The sequence below is a fragment of the Somniosus microcephalus genome, chromosome 14 (assembly GCF_052327205.1).
Source record: "Somniosus microcephalus isolate GS21.2 chromosome 14, FLI_Smic_1.0, whole genome shotgun sequence".
Taxonomy (NCBI): Eukaryota; Metazoa; Chordata; class Chondrichthyes; order Squaliformes; family Somniosidae; genus Somniosus; species Somniosus microcephalus.
The window spans coordinates 69,850,529-69,877,070 of record NC_141000.1 but is presented as its reverse complement, the minus strand read 5'-3'; the positions used below and the strand labels follow the sequence as shown (position 1 = coordinate 69,877,070).

Sequence of the window (26,542 nt, the reverse complement as noted above, 5' to 3'; positions counted from 1 at the left end):
GATTGTTAAATAACCTGGTATGTTTAATTCCCAGGCATTGTCACCCTGTAGCCATGTTTCTGTAATGGCCACAAGATCATACCCATATGTAGCTATTTGTGCCTTTAACTCGTCTATTTTGTTACGAATGCTACGTGCATTCAGATAGAGAACTTTCAAATATGTTTTGTGACACTTAGTTCCTGCTTTTGCCCTTTTTATTACTTTACCTTTTACTCCACACCTTCTGCCCCTTCCTGACACGCTCTGGTTTTTAATTTCCCCACTGCTACCTAAGTCTTTGACCTTCTCTGTTGTCATTTTTATTATTTGTTCTCTAGGAAGCTCCCCCCCACTAGTTAGTTTAAAGCCCTCTCTACAGCCCTAGTTATATGATCCGCCAGGACTCTAGTCCCAGCACTGGCCAAGTGACGCCCGTCCCAACGGAACAGCTCCCTCCTGTCCCAGTACTGGTGCCAGTGTCCCAGGAAGCAAAACCCATTTCTCCCACACCAGTCTTTGAGCCACGCATTTAACTCTCTTATTTTATTTGCCCTAGCCAAATTCGCTCATGGCTCAGGTAATAATCCAGAGATTATTACCCTTGTGGTTCTGCTTTTTAATTTGGCCCCTAGCTGCTCAAACTCCCTCAGCAGAACCTCCTTCCTTGTCCTATCTATGTCGTTGGTACCAACATGGACCACGACAACTGGATCCCCCCCCTCCCACTCCAAGTTTCTATCCAGCCCAGAGGAGATGTCCTTAACCCTGGCACCGGGTAGGCAACACAGCCTACGGGACTCTCGCTCTTGGCTGCAGAGAACAAGTGACATTCAACATGCAGGAGTACTGTTTCATCAGTTGAGGCATGGGTGGGGTGGGGTGGGGGTTGTGATGCGGTAGTTAGTGATCAATGGAAGATTTCCTTGACCTTGTTTGACCTGAAGCCATGAGACTTCATGTATCCTATAAGTCTTGTGATGCATCTAGCTAAACTAGCCTGCAGTGCTCTTACATCAATGAAAGCAATACAAGGAGAATGCTGGCTACTTTTTGTGTCATTTAAATCAATAAGAAGTGCCTGAAAACTGTTTTTCTCAAGTCCTATGACACAATATCCACGTCGGCATGTAACTTTGTCACCCCTGAATTATACTCCTTAACAGGTTAATACATATTTTTGGACCCTATGGCATTAAACATCCACATGAGACAGTGTAAATATCAACTGAGCCATCAAATACTATGGGATATTTTACATCTATCTGAGATGGCAGATGGGGCCTCGGTTTAACATCTCATCCAGAAGTCCCTCAGCACTGCACTGAAGTGCTCAAGTCTCTGGACTGGGGCTTGAACCTGTGAGCCTCTGACGCTGAAGTGAGTGTGCCACCAGCAGCAGCTTCAGGGAGAAAAAATTGGGAAAAATATAGAACTTTTATAGAAACCGAGAGCTCCAAACAAAATTTCAATTTAAAGATATTTTTATATACTGTAACAGTGTAATAGAAAGCTTATGCATAATTGTTTGTATAATGAGAAGGGCTAGCACTAATACTATAGATCACTCAATGCTTTTACAGCAGTATGGCTGCACAAATTCCACTTATTAATTGGATGTGCAATTCCGACACATACAATAACATTATTTGTTTTCAAAGGTCTAATTATTGCAATCTAATGTTGCACAGCATGTGGGGAAAGAAAACATTCCTGGCTGGTGGAAAATGAGATCGATATTGGAATATGGTGCTACAGTTGGCCTCGGTATACCTGGGCTAGGAAAGGTCAAAGTTCCTGAGTGTTAAATAGTGATTCCAACAGGAAAGTGTACACATTTGGACATGAATTGGGAGTGGTCTGTGGACACAAATGGAAGAAGCTGCTTGGGTGAGATACTGAAGGGCTGCTGGTGCCGAGTGAACCATTCCCTAACCTTCAGGAGGGCAGAGAAAAAAGGAAAGCTGCTTCTTCAAATTATTACCGTTATTTTTCTGTTCTAGAAATACGATGTCCTAAATTTTCACTGCCAACCCACGGAGCTGCAAAGTGCTCAGATGGAGCATATTTTAACTCGAGGTGTGAGTTTTACTGTACGCCTGGATACCAAGTTAAGGGACAAAAATCAGTGATTTGCATGTACAACAAAGTGTGGAGTGGAAAGGAACCATCTTGTCTTGGTAAGTTGTGTTCATAAAATATTTTAGTGAGCTAATCAGCTGTTTAACCAGTATAAAGCTGTGAAAATATGAGAAATGAAAACTAAATTTCCTCATTTAAGAAGTTAAAACTATCTCTTGTATTACAAATCTTGTGTATGTGTGCACATCCTATACACAAACTTTACTTCCTGGTGTCATTTTTTGTCACTTTTAGGTCAACATTTAACATTAGAATTCCTTATGCAATTACCTATCATTGAATTTCCCTACGTAAACATTTGCTGATCATTGTTGATGAACAAAGCAAATCACTCAGTGCTTTTTCAAAGAATTTTCTTCTGCCATTTTGCTTAGTAATTTATAATGTCCAAAAATAAAGTTTTGGACCTGGTGGTTTGAAAGGAGCCAATGACAGTTTGGGTCCTTTTTTTCCTGGACTTCCCTCTCCACAAGGCTGTCCGACTCTGCTTGCCTCTAATACTTCCCGATCCCAGCAATCTCCAATACTGTCGACCCAATATTACAATACCCGCTCCTCAGTCCTGCTTGAACTCAGAACTACTCCAGTGTTCCCAAAGCCCAAGACTACCCTTCCCGATGGCTCCAGATCCCTCTCCCAATGATTCTAAATCCTTGGGGCTTTCCCACGGTTCCTAGAATCTCCCTTTCCAGTGGTCCTGGATCCTGGGGACCTCTCCCAAGTGCTCCCAGACCCTCAAGCCCCTTCCCCCCCCCCCCAAAAAAAGAAATATTTATGGACCCCGAGACCCAATCCCAGTACTCCCAAAATCCAAGCCCCCTTCTCAGTCCTTCCAGGTCCCCAGATTGCTGATAAATCAGTGTCCCTGGTAATAATTCTTGGCGTAGCACCCCTGTTCTTATCAAACCTCCGACTCATCATAAGCAACACCACAGGAGTTCTGCTTGTACCTCTGTCAAACCTCCTCTCAATCTTCTCTGCTCTGTGGAGAACAACACCAGCCTCTCCAGTCTATCCATGTAACAAGTCCCTCATCCCTGGAACCATTCTTGTAAATCTTTTCTGCACCCTCTCTAAAGCCTTCACATCCTTCTTAAAGTGGGGTGCCTAGAATTGGACACAATACTCCCAGTTGTGGCTGAACCAGTGTTTTATAAAGGTTCATCATAATTTCCTTGCTTTTGTACTCTATGCCTCTATTTATGAAGCCCAGTATCCCGTATGCTTTTTTAACCGCTTTCTCAACCTGTCCTGCCACCTTCAACGATTTGTGCACATATATCCCCAGGTGTCTCTGTTCATGCACCCCCTTTAGAATTGTACCCTTTAGTTTATATTGCCTCTCCTCCTTCTTCCTACAAAAATGTATCACTTCACACTTTTCTGCGTTAAACCTCATCTGCCACTTGTCCGCCCATTCCACCAGCCTGTCTATGTCCTCTTGAAGTCTATCCCTATCCTCACTGTTCACTATACTTCCAAATTTTGAAATAGTGCCCTGTACACCCAAGTCCAAATCTGTAATATATATTAAGAAAAGCAGTGGTCCTAGTACCGACCCCTGGGGAACACCACTGTATACCTTCCTCCAGTCCGATAAACAACTGTTCACCACTGCTCTCTGTTTCCTGTCACTTAGCTAATTTTGGAACCATGCTGCCACTGTCCCTTTTATTCCATGGGCTTCAACTTTGCTGGCAAGCCTATTATGTGGCTCTTTTTCAAACGCCTTTTGAAAGTCCATGTACACCATCAACCATGTTGCCCTCATCAATCCTCTCTGTTACCTCATCAAAAAAATCAATCAAGTTAGTTAAACACGATTTGCCTTTAACAAATCTGTGCTGGCTTCCCTTAATTAATCCACACTTGTCCAAGTGACTGTTAATTTTGTCCTGGATTACCATTTCTAAAGGCTTCCCCACCACCGAGGTTAAGTTGACTGGCCTGTAGTTGTTGGGTTTATCCTTCCACCCTTTTTTGAACAAGGGTGTAACATTTGCAATTCTCCAGTCCTCTGGCACCACCCCCGTATCCAAGGAGGATTGGAAGATTATGGCCAGTACCTCCATAATTTTCACCTTTACTTCCCTCAGCATCCTAGGATGCATCCCATCCAGTCCTGGTGACTTATCTACTTTAAGTACAGCCAGCCTTTCTAGTACCTCCTCTTTATCATTTTTTATCCCATCCAATATCTCAACTACCTACTCTTTCACTATGACTTTGGCAGCATCTTCTTCCTTGGTAAAGACAGATGCAAAGTACTCATTTAGTACCTCAGCCATGCCCTCTGCCTCCATGCATATGTCTCTATTTTGGTCCCTAATTGCCCCTCCCGTCCTCTTACTACCTGTTTACTATTTATATGCCTATAGAAGACTTTTGGGTTCCCTTTTATGTTAGCTGCCAATCTATTCTCATACTCTCTCTTTGCCCCTCTTCTTTCCTTTTTCACTTCTCCTCTGAACTTCCTGTATTCAGCCTGGTTCTCACTTGTATTCTCAACCTGACATCTGTCATGTGCCCCCTTTTCTGCTTTAACTCACTCTGTATCTCTTTCGCCATCCAGGGAGCTCTGGCTTTAGTTGCCCTACTTTTTCCCCTCGTGGGAATGTACCTCGACTGTGCCCGAGCAATCTCCTCTTTAAAGGCAGCCCATTGTTCCATTACAGTTTTGCCTGCCAATCGTTGATTCCAATTTACCTGGGCCAGTTCTGTTCTCAATCCACTGAAATTGACCCTCCTCCAATTAAGTATTTTTACTCTAGGTTGCTCCCTGTCCTTTTCCATAGCTAATCTAAACCTTATGATATTATGATCACTGTTTCCTAAATGTTCCCCTGAAACTTGCTCCACTTGACACACCTAATTCCCCAGAACCAGATCCAGCAATGCCTCCTTCCTCGTTGGGCCGGAAATGTACTGATCAAGAAAGTTCTCCTGAACACTCTTCAGAAATCCGTCCCCCACTCTGCCCTTTACACTATTACTATCCCAGTCTATACTAAGATAGTGGAAGTCCCCCATTGTCACTACTCTATAGTTGTTGCATCTCTCTGTAATTTCCCTGCAAATTTGCTCCTCTATCTTTCCCACCAGTAGATGGCCTACAGAATACACCTAGTAGTGTAATGGCACCTCTATTGTTTCTTAACTCTAACCAAATGGATTCTGTCCTTGACCCCTCCAGGACATCCTCTCTCTCCAGCACTGTAATATTCTCCTCAATCAATACTGCCACCTCTCCTCCTTTCTTTCCTTCCCGATCTTTCCTGAACACCTTATATCCAGGAATATTTAGTACCCAATCCTGCCCTTTTTTGAGCCAGGTCTCCGTTATCGCCACATCATCATATTCCTATGTGTCTATTTGCGCCTGCAGCTCACCAACCTTATTTACCATGCTTCATAGGTTTACAGTGCATGTATGTAAACATATCTTAGACCTTCTTGTATTTCCTCTTAGTCTGACCCCACCTAATACCATACTCTCTCTTACTCTAGTGCTATATGTCTTTTGTGCACCATGTTTCTCCTTTCTAATGCTACATCCTGGTGCCCATCCCCCTTTCCATAGCCTATCAAGCCAAACTTCCCCTAACGTTCCCCCCTGCCCTAGCCTGAACTCTCATCTTTCTCTAGTTTCTCTCCTATCTCTCTTCATCTCTCCAAGCTCATCTTGTCCATGAGCCCCATCTCCTGCTCCCTCGACTCTATTCTCACCAAACTGCTGACCACCCAACTTCCCTTCCTGGCCCCCATGTTAGTTGATATTAATGGTTCCCTCGCCTCGGGTACTGTACCCCTCCCCTTCAAATCTGCCATCATCACACTCCTTCTCAAAAAATCCACCCTTGACCCTTAAGTCCTTGCAAATGATCACTCCTTCTCCAACCTCCCTTTCCTCTCCAGTCCTTGAACGTGTTGTTGCCTCCCAAATCGGTGCCCATCTTTCCCGCAACTCCATGTTTGAACCCCTCCAATCAGGATTCCGCCCCTGCCACAGCACTGAAACGGCCCTTCTCAAAGTCGCAAATGACATGATATCTGACTTTGACCATGGTGCACAATCCCTCCTCATTTTTCCTTGGCCTGTCTGCAGCCTTTGACAAGGTTCCTCCAACGTCTTTCCTCTGTCGTCCAGCTGGGTGAGACTGCCCTCGCCTGGTTCCATTCGTATCTAGCGAGTCGTAGCAAGAGAATCACCTGCAATGGCTTCTTTACCCTCTCCTGCACCGTTCGCTCTGGAGTCCCCCAAGAATCTATCCATGGCCCTCTCCTGTTTCTCATCTGCATTCTTCCCCTTAGCGACATCATCTGAAATTATGACATCAGGTTCCGCATGTATGCTGGCGACACCCAGCTCTACCTCACCACCACCTCTCTTGATTCCTCCACTGCCTCTGATTTGTCACACTGCTTGTGCAACATCCAGTCCTGGATGAGCAGAAATTTCCTCCAACTAAATATTGGGAAGACCAAAGCCATTGTATTCAATCCCACAAACTCCGTTCCCTGACCACTGACTCACCCTTGCCACTTTCTGAGGCTGAGCCAGACTGTTGGCATCCTATTTGACCCCGAGATGAGCTTCTGATCCCATATCTGCTCCATCACCAAGACGGCCTATTTCTACTTCCATAACATCGCCCATCTCCACCCCTGCCTCATCTGCTGCGGAAACCCACATCCATGCCTTTGTTACAGATAGACTTGACTATTCCAATGTTCTCTTGGCCGGCCTCCCATCCTCCACAAACTTGAGCTCATCCAAAACTTTGCTGCACATATCCTAGCTCACACCAAGTCCCGTTCACCCATCACTCCTGTGCTTGTTGACCTACATTGGCTTCCAGTCCAGCAACACCTCGATTTTAAGCTTCTCAAACTAGTTTTCAAATCCCTCCATGACCTTGCGCCTCCATATCTGTGTAACCTCCTGCAGCTGTCCAACCGCGCCTCGCCTCAACAATATCTCTGTGCTCCTCTAATTCTGGTTTCTTGTGCATCCTTGGTTTTATTTGCTCCACCATTGGTAGCCATGCCTTCAGCTGCCTAGGCCCTAAGCTCTGGAATGCCCTCCCTAAACCTCTCCACCTTTCTCTCTTCCTTTAAGACGCTCCTTAAAACATACCTCTTCGATCAAGCTTTTGGTCACCTGTCCTAATATCTCCTTAAGTGACTCGGTGTCAAATTTTGTTTGATAACGCCTTGTAAACAAGGTGAAGCACCTTGGGACATTTCGCTAAAAGCGCTATATCAATGCAAGTTGTTGTTGGTTTTCTTTGGTTTCCATCTGAAGCACAGGGACAGGAAAAGGGAGCTTGGTTTAACATCTAACTTCAATCATGGCACTCCCAACAATGGAGCATTTCCTGAGTACTATACTGAAGTATCAGCATAGATCATGAGCTCAGATTCTTGTGTGCAGTTTGAACCTGTAACCTTGTGACCAGAGATGAATGCTGCAGACTGAATCAAGCTGACACAAAAGGTTAAATATCCAGAGATAGTATAGAGCGGCATAACTGTAAACTATATAGAGCTGAGTTACAAGTAAAATAGACTAGGAATAAGTATAAAAGATTGTTTTTTTACACATAGGAAGGTTTGTGGCAGATCAGATTCTTCCAATTAGGTAGTATAGAGAAAATTAACTGTTGTTCAGGGGTCACTGTACTGCAAGAATTGACCAAGTGTTGTGAAGTTTAAAAGACTAAAACTTTATAAATATATAAACCACTAAGTATGAGAGCAAAGCTTAGCATTAGCTTGTCAAGCTAGAAAAGACAAATTAGAAACACCTTCTCAACCTGTTGTTGATTTAATGACTATTAGTTGGATCCTCATGAAAGGACTGCAGAAGTTATTTACCAGGATTAGATTCTTAATTAAAATAAGTTGAAGGAAGATGTGTAATTATCTACAAAGACCTGCAAGCAAAGTTACATTCTCTAGTTCAGCTCAAGTAAATAGTCATGCATCCTGTTTGAAGAGATAATTATATTTCCAAACCATCTATAATATATTAAATGTCTTACATGGAGCATGCACTTCTTAATTGTCACACTTATTTTCTGGAACATCACACTTTGTTGCTAGACTCAGAATAAAACAGCAGACTATCAGACTTGAAGAGGTGAAAACATATAAAACAAGAGAGACTAGAAAACTGTCTTTCAGAAAATACTCAGGACTTATGAAAATAAGTGATTCTGAATGACCATTTGGGAGAACATACCATTAAAAGAAAGGAGAAGGTGAACCAATCAAATCGCTGAACATATGTTTTGATTTATATAGTGACTTTAACGTAGATAAACGTTCCAAGATGCTTCACAGGAGCATAATAAGACAAAAATTGACACTGAACCAAAGGAGGAGATATTTGGACAGGTTTCTAAAAGCTTAGTCAAAAATGTTGTGTTTTAAGGAGGGTCTTAAATGTAGTGAGAGAGGTAAAGAAGTAGAGAGATTTAGGGAGGGAATTCCAGAACATTAGGGCCCAGACAGTTGAAGGCACAGCTGCCAATGGTTGGGTGAAGAGAGTGTGGGGTGCACAAGAGGCCAGAGTTGCAGGAATGCAAACCTTTTGGAGGCTCTTAGTCCTGGAGGAGGTTAGAGATATAGAAGGGTAAGGCCATGAAGGGAATTGAACACAAAGCTGAGAATTTTAAATGGGAAATGTTGGGAGCCAGTGTAGGTCACCGAGCACAGGGGTGATGGGTGAGTGGGATTTAGGTTAGGGGCAACAAAGTTTTGGATGAGCAGAAGTTTATGGAGAATGCAAGGCCGGTCAGCAGAGCATTAGAATAGTCATGTCTGGAGGTGATAAAAGCATGAATGAGGGTTTCCGGAGCAGCTGGGCAGAGGCGGGCAATGTTAGAGGTACAAGTAGGTGGTCTTTGAGATGAAGAGAATATGGGGTTGGAAGCTTAACTTTGGGTCAAATAGAACGTCAAGGTTATAGAATCACAGAAACTTACAGTACAGAAGGAGGCCATTCGGCCCATTGTGTCTTTGCCTGCCGAAAAAGAGCTATCCAGCCTAATCCCACTTTCCAGCCCTTGGTCTTGTAGGTTACCACACTTCAAGTGCATATCCAAGTACTTTTTAAATGTGATGAGGGTTTCTGCCTCTACCACCCTTTCAGGCAGTGACTTCCAGACCCCCACCACCCTCTGGGTGAAAAAAGAGCTTCTCATCTTCCTCTAATCCTTCTACCAATTTGTGAACCCTTGGCTTCAGCTTTTGTTAAAAGCTTGTGTTTTGATTTTGGTAGAGTTCTTATCCAATTTGCTATCTATAAAGAGCGAAGAATTCACATGGCAGTGCTCAATAATATTTCTATTACCCTATGAATGGAGTAAGGGTTCTCTGTTATGATCCTTGGATCATGCTATTCTTTATCTAGATATCAGGTAGAAGATATCTATCTGGACCATAAAGGATGTGAAGTCTGCTTGCTTAGTCACGTGGAACCCGAGAGAATTATCTATTGTAAAAACCCAACAATTGGGACAGCTGGCTGTGTCTTCATAAAAATACAAGAAATTGACACCCACTACTACAAACAAAGTCTAATGTAACTATAGAAGACTACCACACGGTGGTAGTATAGATACAGTTTATCTGTGACTATATTTTCCCGGTCTACTTGTTTTAAAAAATCAATATATATTCAACTGAGGAAATTCTGTTTCTTTGTTGAGGTTGTTCTGAGAATGATAAAATGTATAAATGAATAAATGATTGTCCCCACATAGTTCAACTATCATGGAAAAAATTAACATAATTCTTCATGAGCTGAGATGAGGACACACCTTTGAGAGAATAGGTAATAATAAAGCAAAACTTTACAATGAGACATAGGGGTCAGTTTTGGCTTTTGGTGGGAGGGGGAGGAATGCTCACGGCGTCTGCCTGAAGTCCCTGCCGAGAGGCCTGAGCTATTTTAACGGCTGGGCCTTGTATCAGCGTTGCGGTTAGCTGCAAGCGCTGGTGCAGTGCTCATCGGCAGCTGGCCGATCTGGAGGGGGCAGAGCATGGGAATGTCGGTGGATTTTTTTTTTTGGGGGGGGGGCACGAATGGGCCAGCAGCAGGCTGTAAGATTTTTGTGAGGCTAAGAGGACCATTCATGTTCCTCCTGGTTCCACAAAGATCTTAAAAACAAAAACTTAGCTTTTCTTGAGTGGCTTGCACCTGCCCCTTTTAAGGACTGCTGGTTAGGCCGCTCAATGTCCGGTACCAATTTATTATTAAATACAGTGTGTTCTATATGCATAATCGTATTTGGAGCGCTTTTATAAAAGAAGTCAACATCCTGCTGTTCAGTGCTTGGATAAGCCTTTAGAATGGGTTAGTACATCTGTTCCTATTTTTAGCTTTTAAGGTTTCAGTCTGTTCTTTGGTTGTGTATACAGTTAATCTTGTGATTCACAGGTCAGCCTTCCTGCACTACTACTTCACTGTAGATGTGTGGTTAATGTTTGTTAGCAGTATTTGTGATAAGTACTCAAGCTGACTCTGAGGTACTCTGCTCAAAAGCTCTTGACACATCTAGATTACCATCTACTGCAGCAACATTAGTGATCCATATTGGACAAAGGTGGCCTGGAGTTGGCCTGTTGCATCAGATAGATGAGGTGATGAATCAATGTTGACACCAGGCTACTTAAACTGATTGTGCAATTACTCTTTTGGGACTGAACACTAAAGCTGGTTTAGTTTATACTTATTATGAAAATTGTTAAATTGACCTTAATTGTCTCGAGTAAGGTGGATCCATCAATACCCTGTGGATCTTTTCAAATTCACGTGTGGACTCCAAAGGACAATGAGGCAAATCCGCATTGGAAACCTTCAGGCAACACAGTTGCAGTCATGTTCTTGCCAAAGGTTAGCATTTGACCGAAATACATGGTAAATATTTAAATGAAATTCAGGAATCATTAGCCCGCACATTTGGATAATAAATACTAGATTTAACAACAACAACAACTTGCATTTATATAGCACCTTTAATGTAGTAAAAGGTCCCAAGGCGCTTCACAGGCGTATTATAAGACAAAAAAATTTGACACCAAGCCATGTAAGGAGAAATTAGGACAGATGACCAAAAGCTTGGTCAAAGAGGTAGGTTTTAAGGAATGTCTTAAAGGAGGAAAGAGAGGTAGAGAGGTTTAGGGATGGAATTCCAGAGCTTAGGACCCAGGCAGCTGAAGGCACGGCCACCAATGGTGGAGCAATGAAAATCGGGGATGCTCAAGAGGCCAGAATTAGAGGACCGCAGATATCTCCGGGGGTTGTGGGGCTGGAGGAGATTAGAGATAGGGAGGGGTGAGGCCATGGAGGGATTTGAAAACAAGGATGAGAATTTTAAAATCAAGGCGTTGCTTAACCGGGAGCCAATGTAGGTCAGCGAGCACAGGGGTGATGGGTGAACGGGACTTGGTGGGAGTTGGGGCACAGGCAGCCGAGTTTTGGATGAGTTTACGTAGGGTAGAATGTGGGAGACCAGCCAAGATTGCATTGGAATAGTCAAATGCAGAGGGAACAAAGGCATGGATGAGGATTTCAGCAGCAGATGAGCTGAGGCAGGAGTGGAGACAGGCAAGGATACGGAGCTGGAAATAGGTGGTCTTTGTTATGGCACGGATATGTGGTTGGAAGCTCATTTCAGGGTCAAATATGGCACCAAGGTTGCAAACAGTGTGGTTCAACCTCAGATAGATGTTGGGGAGAGGGATGGAGTCAGTGGCTAGGTAACAGTGTTCGTGGCGGGGACCAAAGACACTGGGGGAGAAATTGGGTGGAGCCACAAACGGGGCGCCAAGCTCGCCTGGGCGCCGGATTTAGCACAGCGTTTGGAGCAGTAGCGACCACCGGAAATTCAGCTTGAACGCCCCAAGAGGGACACGGGGCGAGGCTCGAGGCGCTCCGCGTCCCTCTTAGGGCGCTGAAACTGAATATCGCAGCGCAACGTGCCGCAGCGCCACACGCTACGGCACGGCGCGCTGCAGTACTGCAGGCCTTCCTCCCATTCTTAAGGGGGAGGGGCCTGCACCAGCGCGATCGGAGATCGCGAGTGCCAGCAAAAGAGCCCGGCACCGAGGAGAAGTGCCGGGCTCTCGGAAAACAGCCGGCAATGCTGCGGGGGGCGATCAGGAGGCTGGGGACGGAGGTGCTGGCAGGCAGCCGCCAGAAAAAACGGCCGCCCCGCACCTGCACCTTAATTTGCGCCACTGCCGCCACAGGAAGGCCCCGTGAACCGGGTGCGATTTGCGAACGCCGCTACAGAGGCGGTCGCTGTCAAATATCGAGATCGGGGTGGTAACGGGGCGCTGCGCATACCGATGACATCATCGGAGGCGGCGCAGCGCGACAGGTTAACGCCGCCATTAGCGCCCCAGCTAAATATCGCGGGAGGCGCGGCCAGTGGCGCTAAAGCCACTGAGTGCCCTCTTTAGGCGCTAACTGCTGGCGCAGCACACCGAATTTCTAGGCCACTGGCTTTGGTTGCCCCAATATTTAATTGGAGGAAATTTCTGCTCCTCCAGTACTGGATGTCGGACAAGCAGTCTGACAATTTAGTGACAGTGGAGGGGTCGAGAAAAATGGTGGTGAGGTAGAGCTGGGTGTCGTCAGCGTACATGTGGAAACTGACGTGCTTTTGGATGATGTCGCCGAGGGGCAGCATGTAGATGAGAAATAGGAGGGGCCAAGGATAGATTCTTGGGGGACACCAGAGGTAACGATGTGGGAGTGGGAAGAGAAGCAATTGCAGGTGATTCTCTGGCTACGATTAGATAGATAAGAATGGAACCAGGCGAGTGCAGTCCCACCCAGCTGGACGACGGTGGAGAGGCATTGGAGGTGGATGGAGTGGTCAACAATGTCAAAACCTGCAGACAGGTCGAGAAGGGATAGTTTACCTTTGTCACAGTCACATAGGATGCCATTTGTGACTTTGATGAGAGCCGTTTCAGAATTGTGGCAGGGGCAGAAACCTGATTGGAGGGATTCAAACATGGAGTTGCGGGAAAGATGGGCACGGATTTGGGAGGTGATAACACGTTCAAGGACTTGGGAGAGGAAAGGGATTTGGAGATGGAGCGGTAGTTAGCAAGGACGGAGGGGTCAAAGGTTGTTTTTTTGAGAGGTGTGATGATGGCAGATTTGAGGGAGAGGGGGACAGTACTTGAGAGAGAACAGTTAACAATACCAGCTAACATGGGAGCCAGAAAAGGAAGTTGAGTGGTTAGCAGGTTAGTGGGAATAGAGTCGAGGGAGCAGGAAGTGGGTCTCATGGACAAGATGTGCGTGGAGAGAAACTGGGGAAAGGTGCGAATTCTGGGCTAGGGCAGGTGGGAACCTTGGAGTAAGTTTGGCCCGGTGGGCATGGGGAAGGAAGAGAAGTGGCAGAAGGAGCTAATCGGAGGGTCTCAATTTTAGAGACAAAGAAGTCCATGAGCTCCTCACACTTGTTGGACTGACTGAACAATAGTCACCTGGACTGGAAAAGTATCTTCCATTTCTGAAATTAGTTTTGCTGTGCCATTTAAATTACAATTTGTGTTTCCTTAGCTCTAAGGATTGCAATGGTATTTGTTGTGTCCGTGTATAATAAGACACAGACTGCAGGAGAACGGTACAACAGATGTTTCCTCAATGTAGCTCACACTGGAACTGATCTGTACAGATTACTACTCAGTGCTATATACAGGTGTGGTCACTGCCGGAACTGCAGTATACATGAGCTGTAAAAGATAGTTCCCCCCTTAAAGGTATATACATTACAATTCCTCCCCTTTTAGATTAACAGTACCATAACACTCGTTTAACAATTAAATATCAAACTAATTACAATTAACACTTTTAACATGCAACATTAGCTGAAAATAGTCTATTTATATATTCAGTCTTTGGGGCGGCTTCCTGATCCTCTCTGGATAGCGCCTTTCCCGAGTGTCTTGCTCTTGGTGCGGAGGCGATTCTGGCCACCTGTCGTCGGTTGGTTCATCAGCTTCCGATGCTACTGTTTCTGGGGTAGATGCGACCTGTACGTCGGGTTCATCACCAGGTACGTATGGGCGAGGCATGGGGTTGACTTGTTCCTGTGACTCTAGGATCTGGTCAGCATGGCGTCTCACGATGCTCTCCCCAACGTCCACTGTGTACATTAGTGGGCCCTGCCGTGTGCATATCGTTCCTGGCTGCCATTTTTCTGTTCGGCAGTCGCGGGCCAAGACTGGTTGCCCTACATTGAAGCTCCTTGTTGGCTTCTCGTGGATGTGCTGGAATTGCTTACTCTCAACATCTCTTCGTACGTTTGGTCTGAGCAAATCCAGGCGAGATCTTAACCTTCGGTTAAAGAACATCATGGCTGGGGCCTGGTTGGTGACTGCATGTGTCGCATTCCGGTAGGCGAACAGGAAATTGTCCACCTTGTGCTGCAGCAGAATGTTGTCATTGTACATAGCCTTTATTGCCTTCTTAAAGGTTTGTACGAACCTCTCAGCCAATCCATTTGTGGCTGGATGATACGGGGCGGATATGTAATGCCTTACCCCATTCTTTTTCAAGAACCTCCGGAACTCTTCGGACACAAACTGGTCCGTTGTCGGAGCAAATCTGTTCTGGCAAGCCATTCCTGGCAAAAATGGTCCGCAGGACTGCAATAGTTTTCTCCGTGGTGGTGGAGGACATTTTGATGACCTCAGGCCATTTCGAGTGCGCATCCACGGCTATTAAAAACATTGAGTCCATGAATGGACCAGCAAAATCAATATGCACCCGTTGCCATGGAGATGAGGGCCACTCCCATGGGTGTAGAGGGGCCTGTGGTGGTGCATTTTGGACTTTCTGGCATCCTGAGCAACTCTTGGACAGGTCCTCGATTTGTTTATCGATTCCCGGCCACCACACATAAGCCCTGGCTAGGCTTTTCATTTTTACCCCTCCCAGATGACCCTCATGAAGCTCATTGAGCACTCTATCCCTTAACTTGGGTGGAATTACCACTCGGGATCCACACATCAAGGTCCCCCGGCACACTGCCAGCTGTTCTCTCCTTGTCGAGAATGCTAGCAACAGTGAGTCGCCATGTGCTGGCCATCCCTTCACCGTCAAATCATATACCCCAGACAGTGTCGGGTCATTTCGGGTCTCCTTTTCGATACAAGCGTTAGTTACCGGTGGGTATTCAACAATAGTCGAATGGAATATTTCGACAGGATCCACTGCTGGTGCTTCCTCCGCAGTAGGCAGTGGCAGGCGTGATAGCCCATCAGCATTTCCATGCTGTTTCGTGCCCTTATATTCAATCTCATAGTGGTGCGCCCCTAGAAAAAGTGACCATCTTTGTAGTCGTTGCGCAGTCATCACCGGAACGCCCTTCTTCGGATTAAAAATGGAGACAAGAGGCTGGTGATCCGTCAGCAAGGTGAATTTCTGCCCGTGCAGATAGTGATTGAACTTTTTCACTCCCCACACTAGGCTGAGGGCCTCCCTGTCAATCTTGGCGTAGTTGCGCTCGGCTGAGGTTAGTGATCGTGACGCAAAGGCTATTGGCCTCTCTGAGCTGTCCGAGAATTTGTGCGACAGCACCGCTCCAATGCCGTAGGGTGACGCATCACATGCCAACCGAATTGGTGATGCTGGGTTGTAATGGGCCAATACCTCTTTCGATGTGATTAGTGTTTTGCTCTTCTGGAAAGCTCGTCTACATTCGTCACTCCACTTCCATGGCACCCCAGTTTGCAGCAGGGTGTTCAGTGGGTGTAGTATTGTAGACAAATTTGTCAAGAACTTATGGTAGTAGTTTACCAGCCTGAGGAACGACCTCAGTTGTGACACATTTTCCGGTGCTGGAGCCTTGACTACTGCCTCAATCTTCTCTGGGGACTTATGTAACCCCTCTTTATCGATAACGTGGCCACAATACGAGATCTGTTTTCTAAAAAACTCGCATTTGGGGCAGTTAGCTCGGAGCCCATATTCCTGCAATCTAGTGAGCACCTGCTCCAGGTTGCCAAGGTGATCACTGTCATTTTCACCCGTGACCAGGATGTCGTCCAAATAACACTGGGTCCCTGGGATCCCTTGCAGGACTTGTTCCATTGCCCTCTGCCAAATAGCCGGAGCTGATGCTACCCCGAATACCAGCCGGTTGTATTGGTAGAGACCTTTATGGGTGTTGATTGTGAGGTATTTTTTTGATGCTTCTTCTACCTCCATTTGCAGATACGCCTGGGCCAGATCAATCTTAGTGAAGCGTTTCCCTGCAGATAGAGAGGCGAAAATATCTTCAATCCGCAGAAGTGGATATTGTACGGTGTGAAGGACCGGGTTCACTGTTACCTTAAAGTCCCCACAGATGCAAACCTTCCTTGGTTCCCCAGGCGTGCTGCTCAACGACTTTTTCATCACAGGGACGATGGGTGTAGCCCACTCGCTCCAGTCTACATTGGACAGTACACCTGAACGTTCCAGACTCTCCAGCTCTGCTTCGACGGCTGGGTGGATCACATAAGGTACCGGTCTGGCCTTAAAAAAATTTTGGGCTTGCGTTTTCTTCAATTTTAATTGTTGCTGTCATGCCTTTTAGGGTTCCGAGTCCTTGCTGGAACACTTCTTTCGCGTCAGTTAGGATCTTTGACAGTCACCCAGGTGTGACGTCGTCATCCTTTTTGTCAGCCACAGTCAGTGCCTGTATGGAATGCCAATCCAGTTGTATTTTCCGGATCCATTCACGTCCCAGTAATGGTGGTCCTCCATCTTGCAATACGTACAGGTCTAGTATTGGTGTTTCCTTACCGTTATATATAACGATCACCCTTATTTTTCCTTGGGGTAGACTTTTTTGCCCCGTGTACGTCTTCAAAATAATTTTTGTGTCTCTCAAGGGTATGTGTGAGAATAGCCGCTCGTAGTCCCGTCGGTTTATGACTGTTAGGGCTGATCCTGTGTCCAATTCCATCTTTACCTGGACTCCTGCTATCTTGAGAGTGACCCAAATGGTTCGGTGATCCTCTGTTGCGATCACATTATGTAGTTTCAGACAACTCAGTTCCTTGTTTTCAGAGTCGTTATCACTCTTTTGTTCGTCTGAACTATTCTCCGTCATCTTATGTACCTTCTTGTACTTTTCTTTGGTAGGTTTCTTATTGCTGATTTTCTTTCCCGACCTGCAGACTCGTGCTATGTGTCCTACTTTTCCACACTTTCTGCATACTTTGTCTTTGAACCAGCAATCATTCTGGTCGTGTGTTGTTCTGCCGCAGCGATAGCACTTCTCTGTTCTATATGACATTTCGTTTGTGCCATATTCTTGCGGTCTCTGTTGTATCTCTGCAGCGCCCCGTGCTGCTGCTTCATATGATACCGCAATGCTGAAAGCCTTTTCCAACGTAAGGTCCTTTTCAGATAAAAGCCGTTTCTGGGTTCCTTCACTTTGAAGTCCACACACAAACTTGTCCCTTTAAGGTATCTGCCAGTCCCGCTCCAAACTGGCAGGGTTTCGATAGTTTGCGCAGTTCTGTTAAATAATCAGCATTGCTTTCATCCTTATGCTGGTTCCGTTTGTGAAACGTGAATCTTTCTGCTATCAGCAGCGGTGTAGGGTTTAAATGTTCCTGTAGTATCGTTACTATGTCTTCAAAACTCTTTTCCATTGGCTTCGTTGGGGTTACTAGATTTCGTAATAACCCATACGTCTTTGCACCCATTAAATTTAACAATACCGACGCTTTCTTGTCATCTGACACCTCATTTGCCTTGCAGTATACCTCTATTCGTTCGACATATGTAGTCCAATCTTCGACTTCATTGTCAAATGCGGTGATACTGCCACTCTTCGGCATTTTGGGTGTGGCTTAAAATGGCGTCTCCCAATGGCTTAAAATGGCGTCTCCCGCGCTTTCCTTCCTCCCCCGCTGCTGCCAACGCCGCTCCCGGCGGTTCTCGTGGCAATGGTGGCGCCCTGTAGGTTTCGCGCGCTTTTCCTGCGCTGCTGCCAACGCCGCTCTCGGCGGTCCTCGTGGCAATGGCAGCGCCTCGCGGGTTTCTGTGCATCTCTCTCCCTCTCTCCGACGCTGCTCGGCCCCTGAACACCGGCTGCGCTCTGTGCGCTCTGCTCTCTCTCTCTCTCTCCCCCGTCGACGCTGCTCGGCCCTTTGCTGTGCCGCTCGGTCGGGCTCTAGCCCGCCGCTGTCCGGGAAGGGTCTGTGCACTACCTGTTGCCAGCCCGTTTCGCTGGACCACCTCGACTGGAAAGCCAAGCCTGGCTCTCGACAGCCTCCCCCGCAATTCTCGAGTCTCTGCTGGATGACTGGGCGGTTGCCCGTGGTCGACGCCCGAGTCTCTGGCCTTGACCTCCAATCCACTGATCTGCAGGAACGAATCCCCGGGAGGTGATGCAGAGTTGCAGGTAGGTTCGAACTTGCCTTGTCGCCAATGTTGTGTCCGTGTATAATAAGACACAGACTGCAGGAGAACGGTACAACAGGTGTTTACTCAACATGGCTCACACTGGAACTGATCTGTACAGATTACTACTCAGTGATATATACAGGTGTGGTCACTGCCGGTACTGCAGTATACATGAGCTGTAAAAGATAGTTCCCCCCTTAAAGGTATATACATTACAGTATGATCATAGGTTAAATTCTTACCCATGATTTCCAAATGACTGGAACAACTTGCTTCACAAATGCTTTGTGCCTTTCTTTTGCTTCCTACTGAACAGATATGACATTAAAGGGGGTAATTTTGAATTTCATCTCGTGGGCAGTGACCTGGGGGTGTAGTTAATACAGAGGAGGACTGCGACAAAATACAGGAAGACTTTTAATTAATTGTTCTACTTTGTGGTTAATCTTTTTCGTGTTGTTGCAATCGTGTATCAACAGCATAGAGTGCAGTGACTTTGGTGAGTCATGATGACCACTGACACACAATTTAATTAAAAATGATAACATACTAAAAGATATTAGCTGATCTCTTGTGGCATTGCTTACGGTGGTTTTTTTTCAAGGATTCAATGCAGAATGAATTCCAGAATAATTTCTGCTGGAATTTAGGCTAATTTACTCCGGTTTATGGAAAATGTGTTACGCCATTTTACAGTGAAAACAAAATAAATGAACTATGATTCAGTATATCTGATACTGGTAGGTAAAAATGTTTTTGAAACATTAACAAGCTATGTTTGTGATTGTTATTGAGCTCTGAGACTGGGAGACCAGTTGTTGCAGTTGCATGATTATGCATCCTTGAACAACATTGTTGCATTATCAATTATTATGAATTAATTTTCTATTTCCTCCATGTGTATTAATAAACTACACATTACACAAATCATCAATTTATATGTGATTTTAAATAAAAGAACAGAAATCGAAGGCTTACTGATAACACTAAACCATATAGTGTTTTGTACTGACATGGCTATGGGCTGCTTTATCCAATGTGTTTGAGTAGAATCATTTAGTTGCTTACATATAGTGCACTGGTGATAGCTAACCGAATTGTGTATGAAATACAAATGGCAGAAATTCCATTTGTTAGGAAGTAATTCCAGTATGATCTAGCAGTTGACCACTGCATCCTATTATAGAACCAGAATTTTGGGCTATTGTGTTTGTGCTGATTCTTTGCTAGAGCCAATCCAAAGATAATCCCACTGCCCCAATCTTCCCCCAAGCCCTGTATCTTTCCCTGCTTCAATCATTCTTCTGTTAAATTTGCAATGGATATGTGAGGAATAAGCTATTTTTGATGGCATCCCTTTTATATAAAAAAGGAATAATATAGTGTGCATGTAATCTATAGCTAACTTCTGTTCCACTGTGCAGTATTTTAAATATTTTGGTCCCCATTAATGTTATAGCGACACACCAACACATAAAAAAAGGTTGGCTCTTAGACTGTTAGGTTACCAATGTTGATGTATTTAATGTTTGGAATAGCCATCTGCATTGGTAGCAGCCACAATTTAATATTAAATAAGCAAGTTTTAAACATGAGTGACTTCATTCACATCACAATAAGTAGGAAAGGGAGATAAAGGATGAAAGACTCATTGTCATCATGACATTTGCAAATCTAAAATCCTGTATTTAAATAGTAGTTCAGCATTATCATTATGGTAAATCCATTGCAAATTTTACAATATTTTAAACAGTTTCAAAGTTTGATTTTTCTGAAGAAAAACACTTAGACTGGTCACATTTAAGGAGTCTGCAAATTGAATTATTTTAAAGCTGGCTCCCTGCCATCTAATTAAAAAAAAAAATTACATCCATTTTTGTCCACGGGTGTTCTGAAAGTACTGACTAATTCAGTACCTCACCCTGTTGGTAGATTATTTGACTGCGTTGGGCATCACAGTTCACTCGGATCCTGTCCTCCCCTAATGACAATACCTGCATATTTTCTGTGCTATTAGATAATGATTAGGAGCACAAAGCATGATTGATGCTTTCTCTTCCCTGGACCACACATGCTGACAACGTGCCAGCGTCTGTCCTGGCTAAGACCTGTTAAATCAGCACAGCCTAAAGACTGCTTAATTTTTTGCCATTAATTTCTTTACACAGAGAGTGGAGAGAATGTGGAACTCGCTGCCATATGTTAGAAATCAGGGGTGTTAAAAATGTACAGTATATGGTTTTGCAGATAAAACTGTGACGCGAGTAATGCTGTATTTACATGATTGTATTAGAACTTGAGACAGAAAGTCCCTCAGACTAGTATTAGAATAATTAGATAGATGCGTAGAATCTGCCTGTGTTTTGGTTCCCTGCGGATGTTATAGCATTCTGCAGTGCGACGGTCACAGATAATCTTGTTTTCAAGTTAGGATTTCAACCTTGTTTATGTTTCTCTAATTTGACCAACCAAGGCCCAACGTTATGTTTCTTCCATTACTGCTAATAACCATATTATAATGCTAAGTTAGGATTTTGACTTTGTTTAACAAAACTGCTTTAAAATGCGTAAGTTAACCAGTGTATGAGAATAGAAGATATCTTTGGTAATTTAATGATTCATTTCATGGTACAATAGCCTGATAATGAAATAGTTAGTTTTGCACAGCTAAAGCTGCATGAACAGCGTGAACCTAAATAACTGATAACAAGCAGTTATGAACATCTGATGGCCAAGAATGGCATGTCCCACTGCAAACTAGGGACAAGAGAGATAAGACACGAATTCCAAAGGAAGAACCTTCAGAAAGATTAATCAATAAGACAAATTGGATGAGGTAATGAGACCACCTTTAGGGGAGGGCTTTCATCCAAGAACCAAGACAAAGAACTTGAGCTGTCATTGGTTAATGAGGTTTTAGAGGAATGGCTATCGGTTAAATGGTCTTGTCAATAACTTGGCCTCAGGCCCACCTCTAAAAAGAGAATAAAAGTGACACCCCAAGGGCTTGTCCACATGGATGGTGGAGGGGACAGCCAGACAGAAGTTGGGCTGGTCGAACGTTCTTTTGAGAGTGATCTCGCGCTCACCAACTCGAAGGCCCAACAGAGAGAGAGGCCGGAAGCCAGTGAACTGTTCACGCATGCCAGCCATCTGTCTGATCGGGACCGGTACCAGCTACTTGTCATGGTTGTATGTTTTTGCTGTATAACTAGTGTGTTATATTCCGTCTTAAACTCTGATTAAACACAATATACTCAGCATATTGGTTTGCAGTTGATCCTGATTGTTTGAAAGACTAGAGCTAAGCTACTAATTGGCCTAATCTCAACACATATGGAGTGTTTGAAGCAGAGAGCATCAACACATGTAAGGGGAGGATTGATGCATTACATGAGGGAGAAGGGAATAGGGGGATATAGGGGCCGGGTGGGAAGAGAGGGAGGAGGCTTGTGTGGCGTATAAACACCGGCATAGACTATTTGGGCCAAATGGCCAGTTTTTGTGCTGTAGATTCAATGTAAAAAAAGATTGGACCTGGGTCTTTCTTATCCTGTGTGGCTCAATCCACCACTTGCTGTGCACTCAACAGTTAGATCATCCTTAATAGCCCTCAACATGCTGCTGTGTGCAGAGTGGAACTTCTGTCTAAGAAGGTAAAAGTTCTTGAGGATAGTGCCCCATTTGAAGGTGTCTTTAAAAACTAGTGAATGAGACAGACATATCTTCGGCTGAACTCTTGCGTACCTCCCATTGGAGCTAGTGACACCTGTGTTAATGGGTCTAATTGAAAATCGGAAGCCCTTGTTTTGCAAATACTGTGGACCATCAACCTTCTGCCACCATTTCACCTATTATTATGGTAATACCTTAAATTACACTCAATTGTTACAGTACCCCCAAAACCTCCCCTTCCCTTCCCTTCCTTGCTGAAATGCACATATCCTTGAAACAATTTACACTTTCCTAAAATACAAGTTTGGCCTAAATGTGGTCTAATTATTTCTAATCTTTCAAAGAAACTGGTTTAAACATGGCTTAAAATGAAACGAGCAATATTAAAAGTCTCTGAATTGTGACAGTTTGATATTATTGAAGCGCATACCTTGACGTTTACAACACCGCCAGGTTGTGAATAAGTGATGTTACTGGAACCTAAGATCACTCTATCTTTTGTTTTATAGATTTAGAACCACCAAAAATCAGGTGCCCCAGCCTCAAGGTGAAGACGGCTGAACCAGAGAAGCTGACAGTCCGGGTGAACTGGGATACTCCTGAAGGAAAAGACACAGCAGATGGCATTTTGACAAAGTAATTGCTATTTATGAAGTGAGGGGAATGGCATGTAGAAGCACTGACTGAGAACTGTTGTTGGGATAACCTTTTAAAATTCTATGGTAAAGTAAGGTTGATATTTATGTTGGAGCCGTAAAAGCTGATGTCTTCTTTTAAAAATGTTAATTCTTCATGTAGTTTGCAATAAGTGCTTTCAAATTATGGAAATAAGAAACCGCCATCTTTAAATGATAAAAGATTATACTCGGCATCAGAAAGCAGTTGGGGTATGTTGACTGTTTTTGGTAAGTATTATAGTTCATAGCTGTAGTATAATGTGGTGCATAATGTATAACCCTATCTATATATATAATATTTTCTACAATATGGTGAATTAAACTACAGATTTGCTAAAATTCTTAGCCCAGAATTGAATAAGAACATCCAGAAAGTATTGACTGGGACATTCAATCAATTTTGTTCCATACATTCAATTTTAATTTGTAGAGTTGAGCATGCTTGTCATTAAATAATTTTTTGCCATCCTATCTCTTCCCTGATCTACAAGTGTAAGTGTAAGAAGTCACTGGTGGGAGTGGTCTACCGGCCCCCAAACAGTAGCCACACTGTAGGACAGAGTATAAATCAAGAAATAATAGAGGTTTGTAAGAAAGGTACGGCGATAATCATGGGAGATTTTAATCTTCATATTGATTGGACAAAGCAAATTGGCAAAGGTAGACTTGAGGAAGAGTTCTTAGCATGTATATGGGATGGTTTCTTGGAACAATACATTGTGGAACCAACCAGGGAGAAGACTATTTTAGATCTGGTAATGTGTAACGAGGCTGGATTAATTAATGATCTCGAAGTGAAGGATCCTCTTGAGAAGAGTGATCATAGCATGGTAGAATTTCAAGTTCAGTTTGAGGGTGAGAAAGCTAGGTCTCAAACTAGTGTCCTGAACTTAAATAAAGGTAATTACAAAGGTATGAAGGCAGACTAGGTTAAAGTGGACTGAGAAAATATATTACAGGGTAAGACTGTAGAAAAGCAGTGGCAAACATTTAAGAACATAAGAACATAAGAAATAGGAGCAGGAGTAGGCCATACGGCCCCTCGGGCCTGCCCCGCCATTCAATAGGATCATGGCTGATCTGAATCTAGACTCACGTCCACTTCCCTGCCCTCTCCCCGTAACCCCTAATTCCCTTATCTGCTCGGAAAATGTCTATCTCCATTTTAAATTTATTTAATGTTGCAGCTTCCACAGCTCTCCGAGGTAGCAAATTCCATAGATTTACTACCCTCTGAGTGAAGAAGTTTCTCCTCATCTCAGTTTTGAAAGGGCAGCCCCTTATTCTAAGATTATGCCCCCTAGTTCTAATCTCACCCATCAGTGGAAACTAGGGTTGCAAAATTCTGGGAATTTTTAAAAGAGGAAATTTTCCATGGGAATTTTTGGGAATTTATGGGAATTTTGAGTTTTTTTGCACACTGATGGTTTTTGTCTCTGACCCTTATATTATCTTTGTCGTCAAAATAGACATACTGTTCCATACAAATAAAAACAGGCTTTCAAAACTTTATTTAGGTTATAATTTTGAACTTTATTGAACCCCCACAAAAAAGACCCATCTAAAATAAAGTAAAAAGAGCGTCAGCTTATTTAGCCTGTAATTTGTCCTTATTTTGTCCCTTTGAGTCTTCTACTCATGAGTCTTCTGAGTCTTCTACTCCTCATTGCTCCTCCTGATTCTCTGGCTCTGACGTGTCCATTTCCTCCTCTGTCAGTGTCTAGCTGTGTGGTGGACACTTCTGTATCTGGCTCAATAAGTTGTAGGTTCGCCCGGATAGCCACCAGTTTCTCCACTCTTGTTAGTCAGCCTGTTGCGCACCTTTGTATGCGTATTCCCAAAATGTGACCAGTTTCGTTCAGAGGCCGCTGATGAAGGTGGGATTTGGAGTATCACCGATGCAATAGGTGACAGGGCCTCAGATGCACAAAGTCCCTTCCACCAGGTATGTGCACTGATATGCTTGCATGATTCCCATATCCCATCCCCATTCCAAAGACCTTGCTTGGTAGAGAACTTTGCCAGACTTCCCAGAACTTTGCCCACATCCAGATTGAGATGGTGTGAGAGGGTAGAAATCACACTGTAAGCGCTGTTGATCTGTTCTCCAGAAAGTATTGGTCTCCCAACATGCTTTGGGTCCAGCATGTATGCTGCAGCATGAATCGGCTTGACACAAAATTCTTGACGCGTCTGTATGAATTGAACAATTGCCTTCTCCTCTGCTTTGAGCAGCAGGGATGTGGGTCGGGCAATGCTGATTTGTTCTTTTAAATCAGTAAAAAGCCTGAGAACATCTGACAAGACAGCATCATCTCCTTCAATCTGAGCAATTGCAGATGCTACTGGTGAGAGTAGTTTAAGGCTGCTAACCACTCTCTCCCAAAACACATCATCCAGCAGTATTTTCTTGATGGTGATTTCCATATCCCCAGACTGGGATATTGCCATTTCTTGCAGCGACTCCTTACCCTCCAGAAGGCTGTTGTACATTATGACAACACCACCCCATCTAGTGTTGTTGGGCAGCTTCAGTGTGGTGTTCTTGTTCTTTGTCATTTGCTTGGAGTTGTAGGTTGCTGCAACTACCTGTTTTCCCCTGACATACTTAACAACTTGCTTGGCTCTCTTGTACAGTGCTTCCATGGTTCTCAAACCCATGATGTCCTTGAGGAGCAGGTTAAGCCCATGAGCTGCGCACCCAATAGACGTAACATGAGGGTAGGCCTCCTCCACTTGAGCCCAAGCAGCCTTCATATTCGCAGCATTGTCAGTAACTACTGCAAAGACCTTTTGTGATCCAAGATCGTTGATGACCGCTTTCAGCTCATCAGCAATGTATGTGCCTGTGTGTCTGTTGTCCTTCGTGTCTGTGCTCGCTATCGATTCTTTGAGCTTTCCTTGGACTCTGTTATACTCAGCCTCCAGCATATAAGTAGACAAAGCATGTCTGGTGGGAGGACAGTATGCAGGGCGAATAACATTGAAAAATCTCTTCCAGTACACATTGGCTGTGAGCATGAGGGGTGAGCCTGTTGCATATACAGCTCAAGCAAGGCACTCATCTGCATTCTTCTGGCTATGGTTATCCATTGTATCAAAGAACCTTCCAAGTGGGCCAGGAGTTGCTGATGATAAGGAGCCTGATGCTGAATGAGAACCATCATCTTCTTGAATGGAAGCAGAGGAACTCTGGGCTGACTGCTGTGAGCTTTGAGTGAAGTTGTTGCATTTGGATAAATGCTGCTGCATCTTTGTGGCATTCTTTACATATGGCTTTCTACAGTGTTTGCACATGTACACAGTCTTTCCATCTTTAATGCCTGGGGTAAAATGCTTCCACACATCTGACGGTAAACGTGGCATTGTTCTATGCAGAGAAATAAAGGGCATTCATCTGTGTCGAACTGCGGTCGATCAGCACGATTGCAACAGGGCGAGTACATTTTTGCTGATGCTCCATGTGATGGAAGCATGACCTGTACACACACGACGCTACATCACCAATAGTGTATTATTTTGTATATTTTAAATTGAAGGACAACAGAGTTCAACAAGTAACTGGTTTATTTGGTATAAAGTCTGATTTACTTACTGCATCATCACAACATCAGCAGAAAACAAAATGACTTCC

At 44.3% G+C, this 26,542-nt stretch overlaps 1 protein-coding gene across 1 annotated transcript in view; it reads left to right on the top strand.

Moving 5' to 3' along the window:
- Positions 1-26,542, top strand: part of srpx (sushi-repeat containing protein X-linked) — a 122,879-nt gene that overhangs the window by 58,609 nt on the left and 37,728 nt on the right. Inside the window, exons 5-6 of the mRNA XM_086006625.1 lie at positions 1,983-2,159; positions 22,741-22,867. Of these exons, the coding sequence (XP_085862751.1) occupies positions 1,983-2,159; positions 22,741-22,867 (304 nt within the window). The remainder of the gene's footprint in view (positions 1-1,982; positions 2,160-22,740; positions 22,868-26,542) is intronic.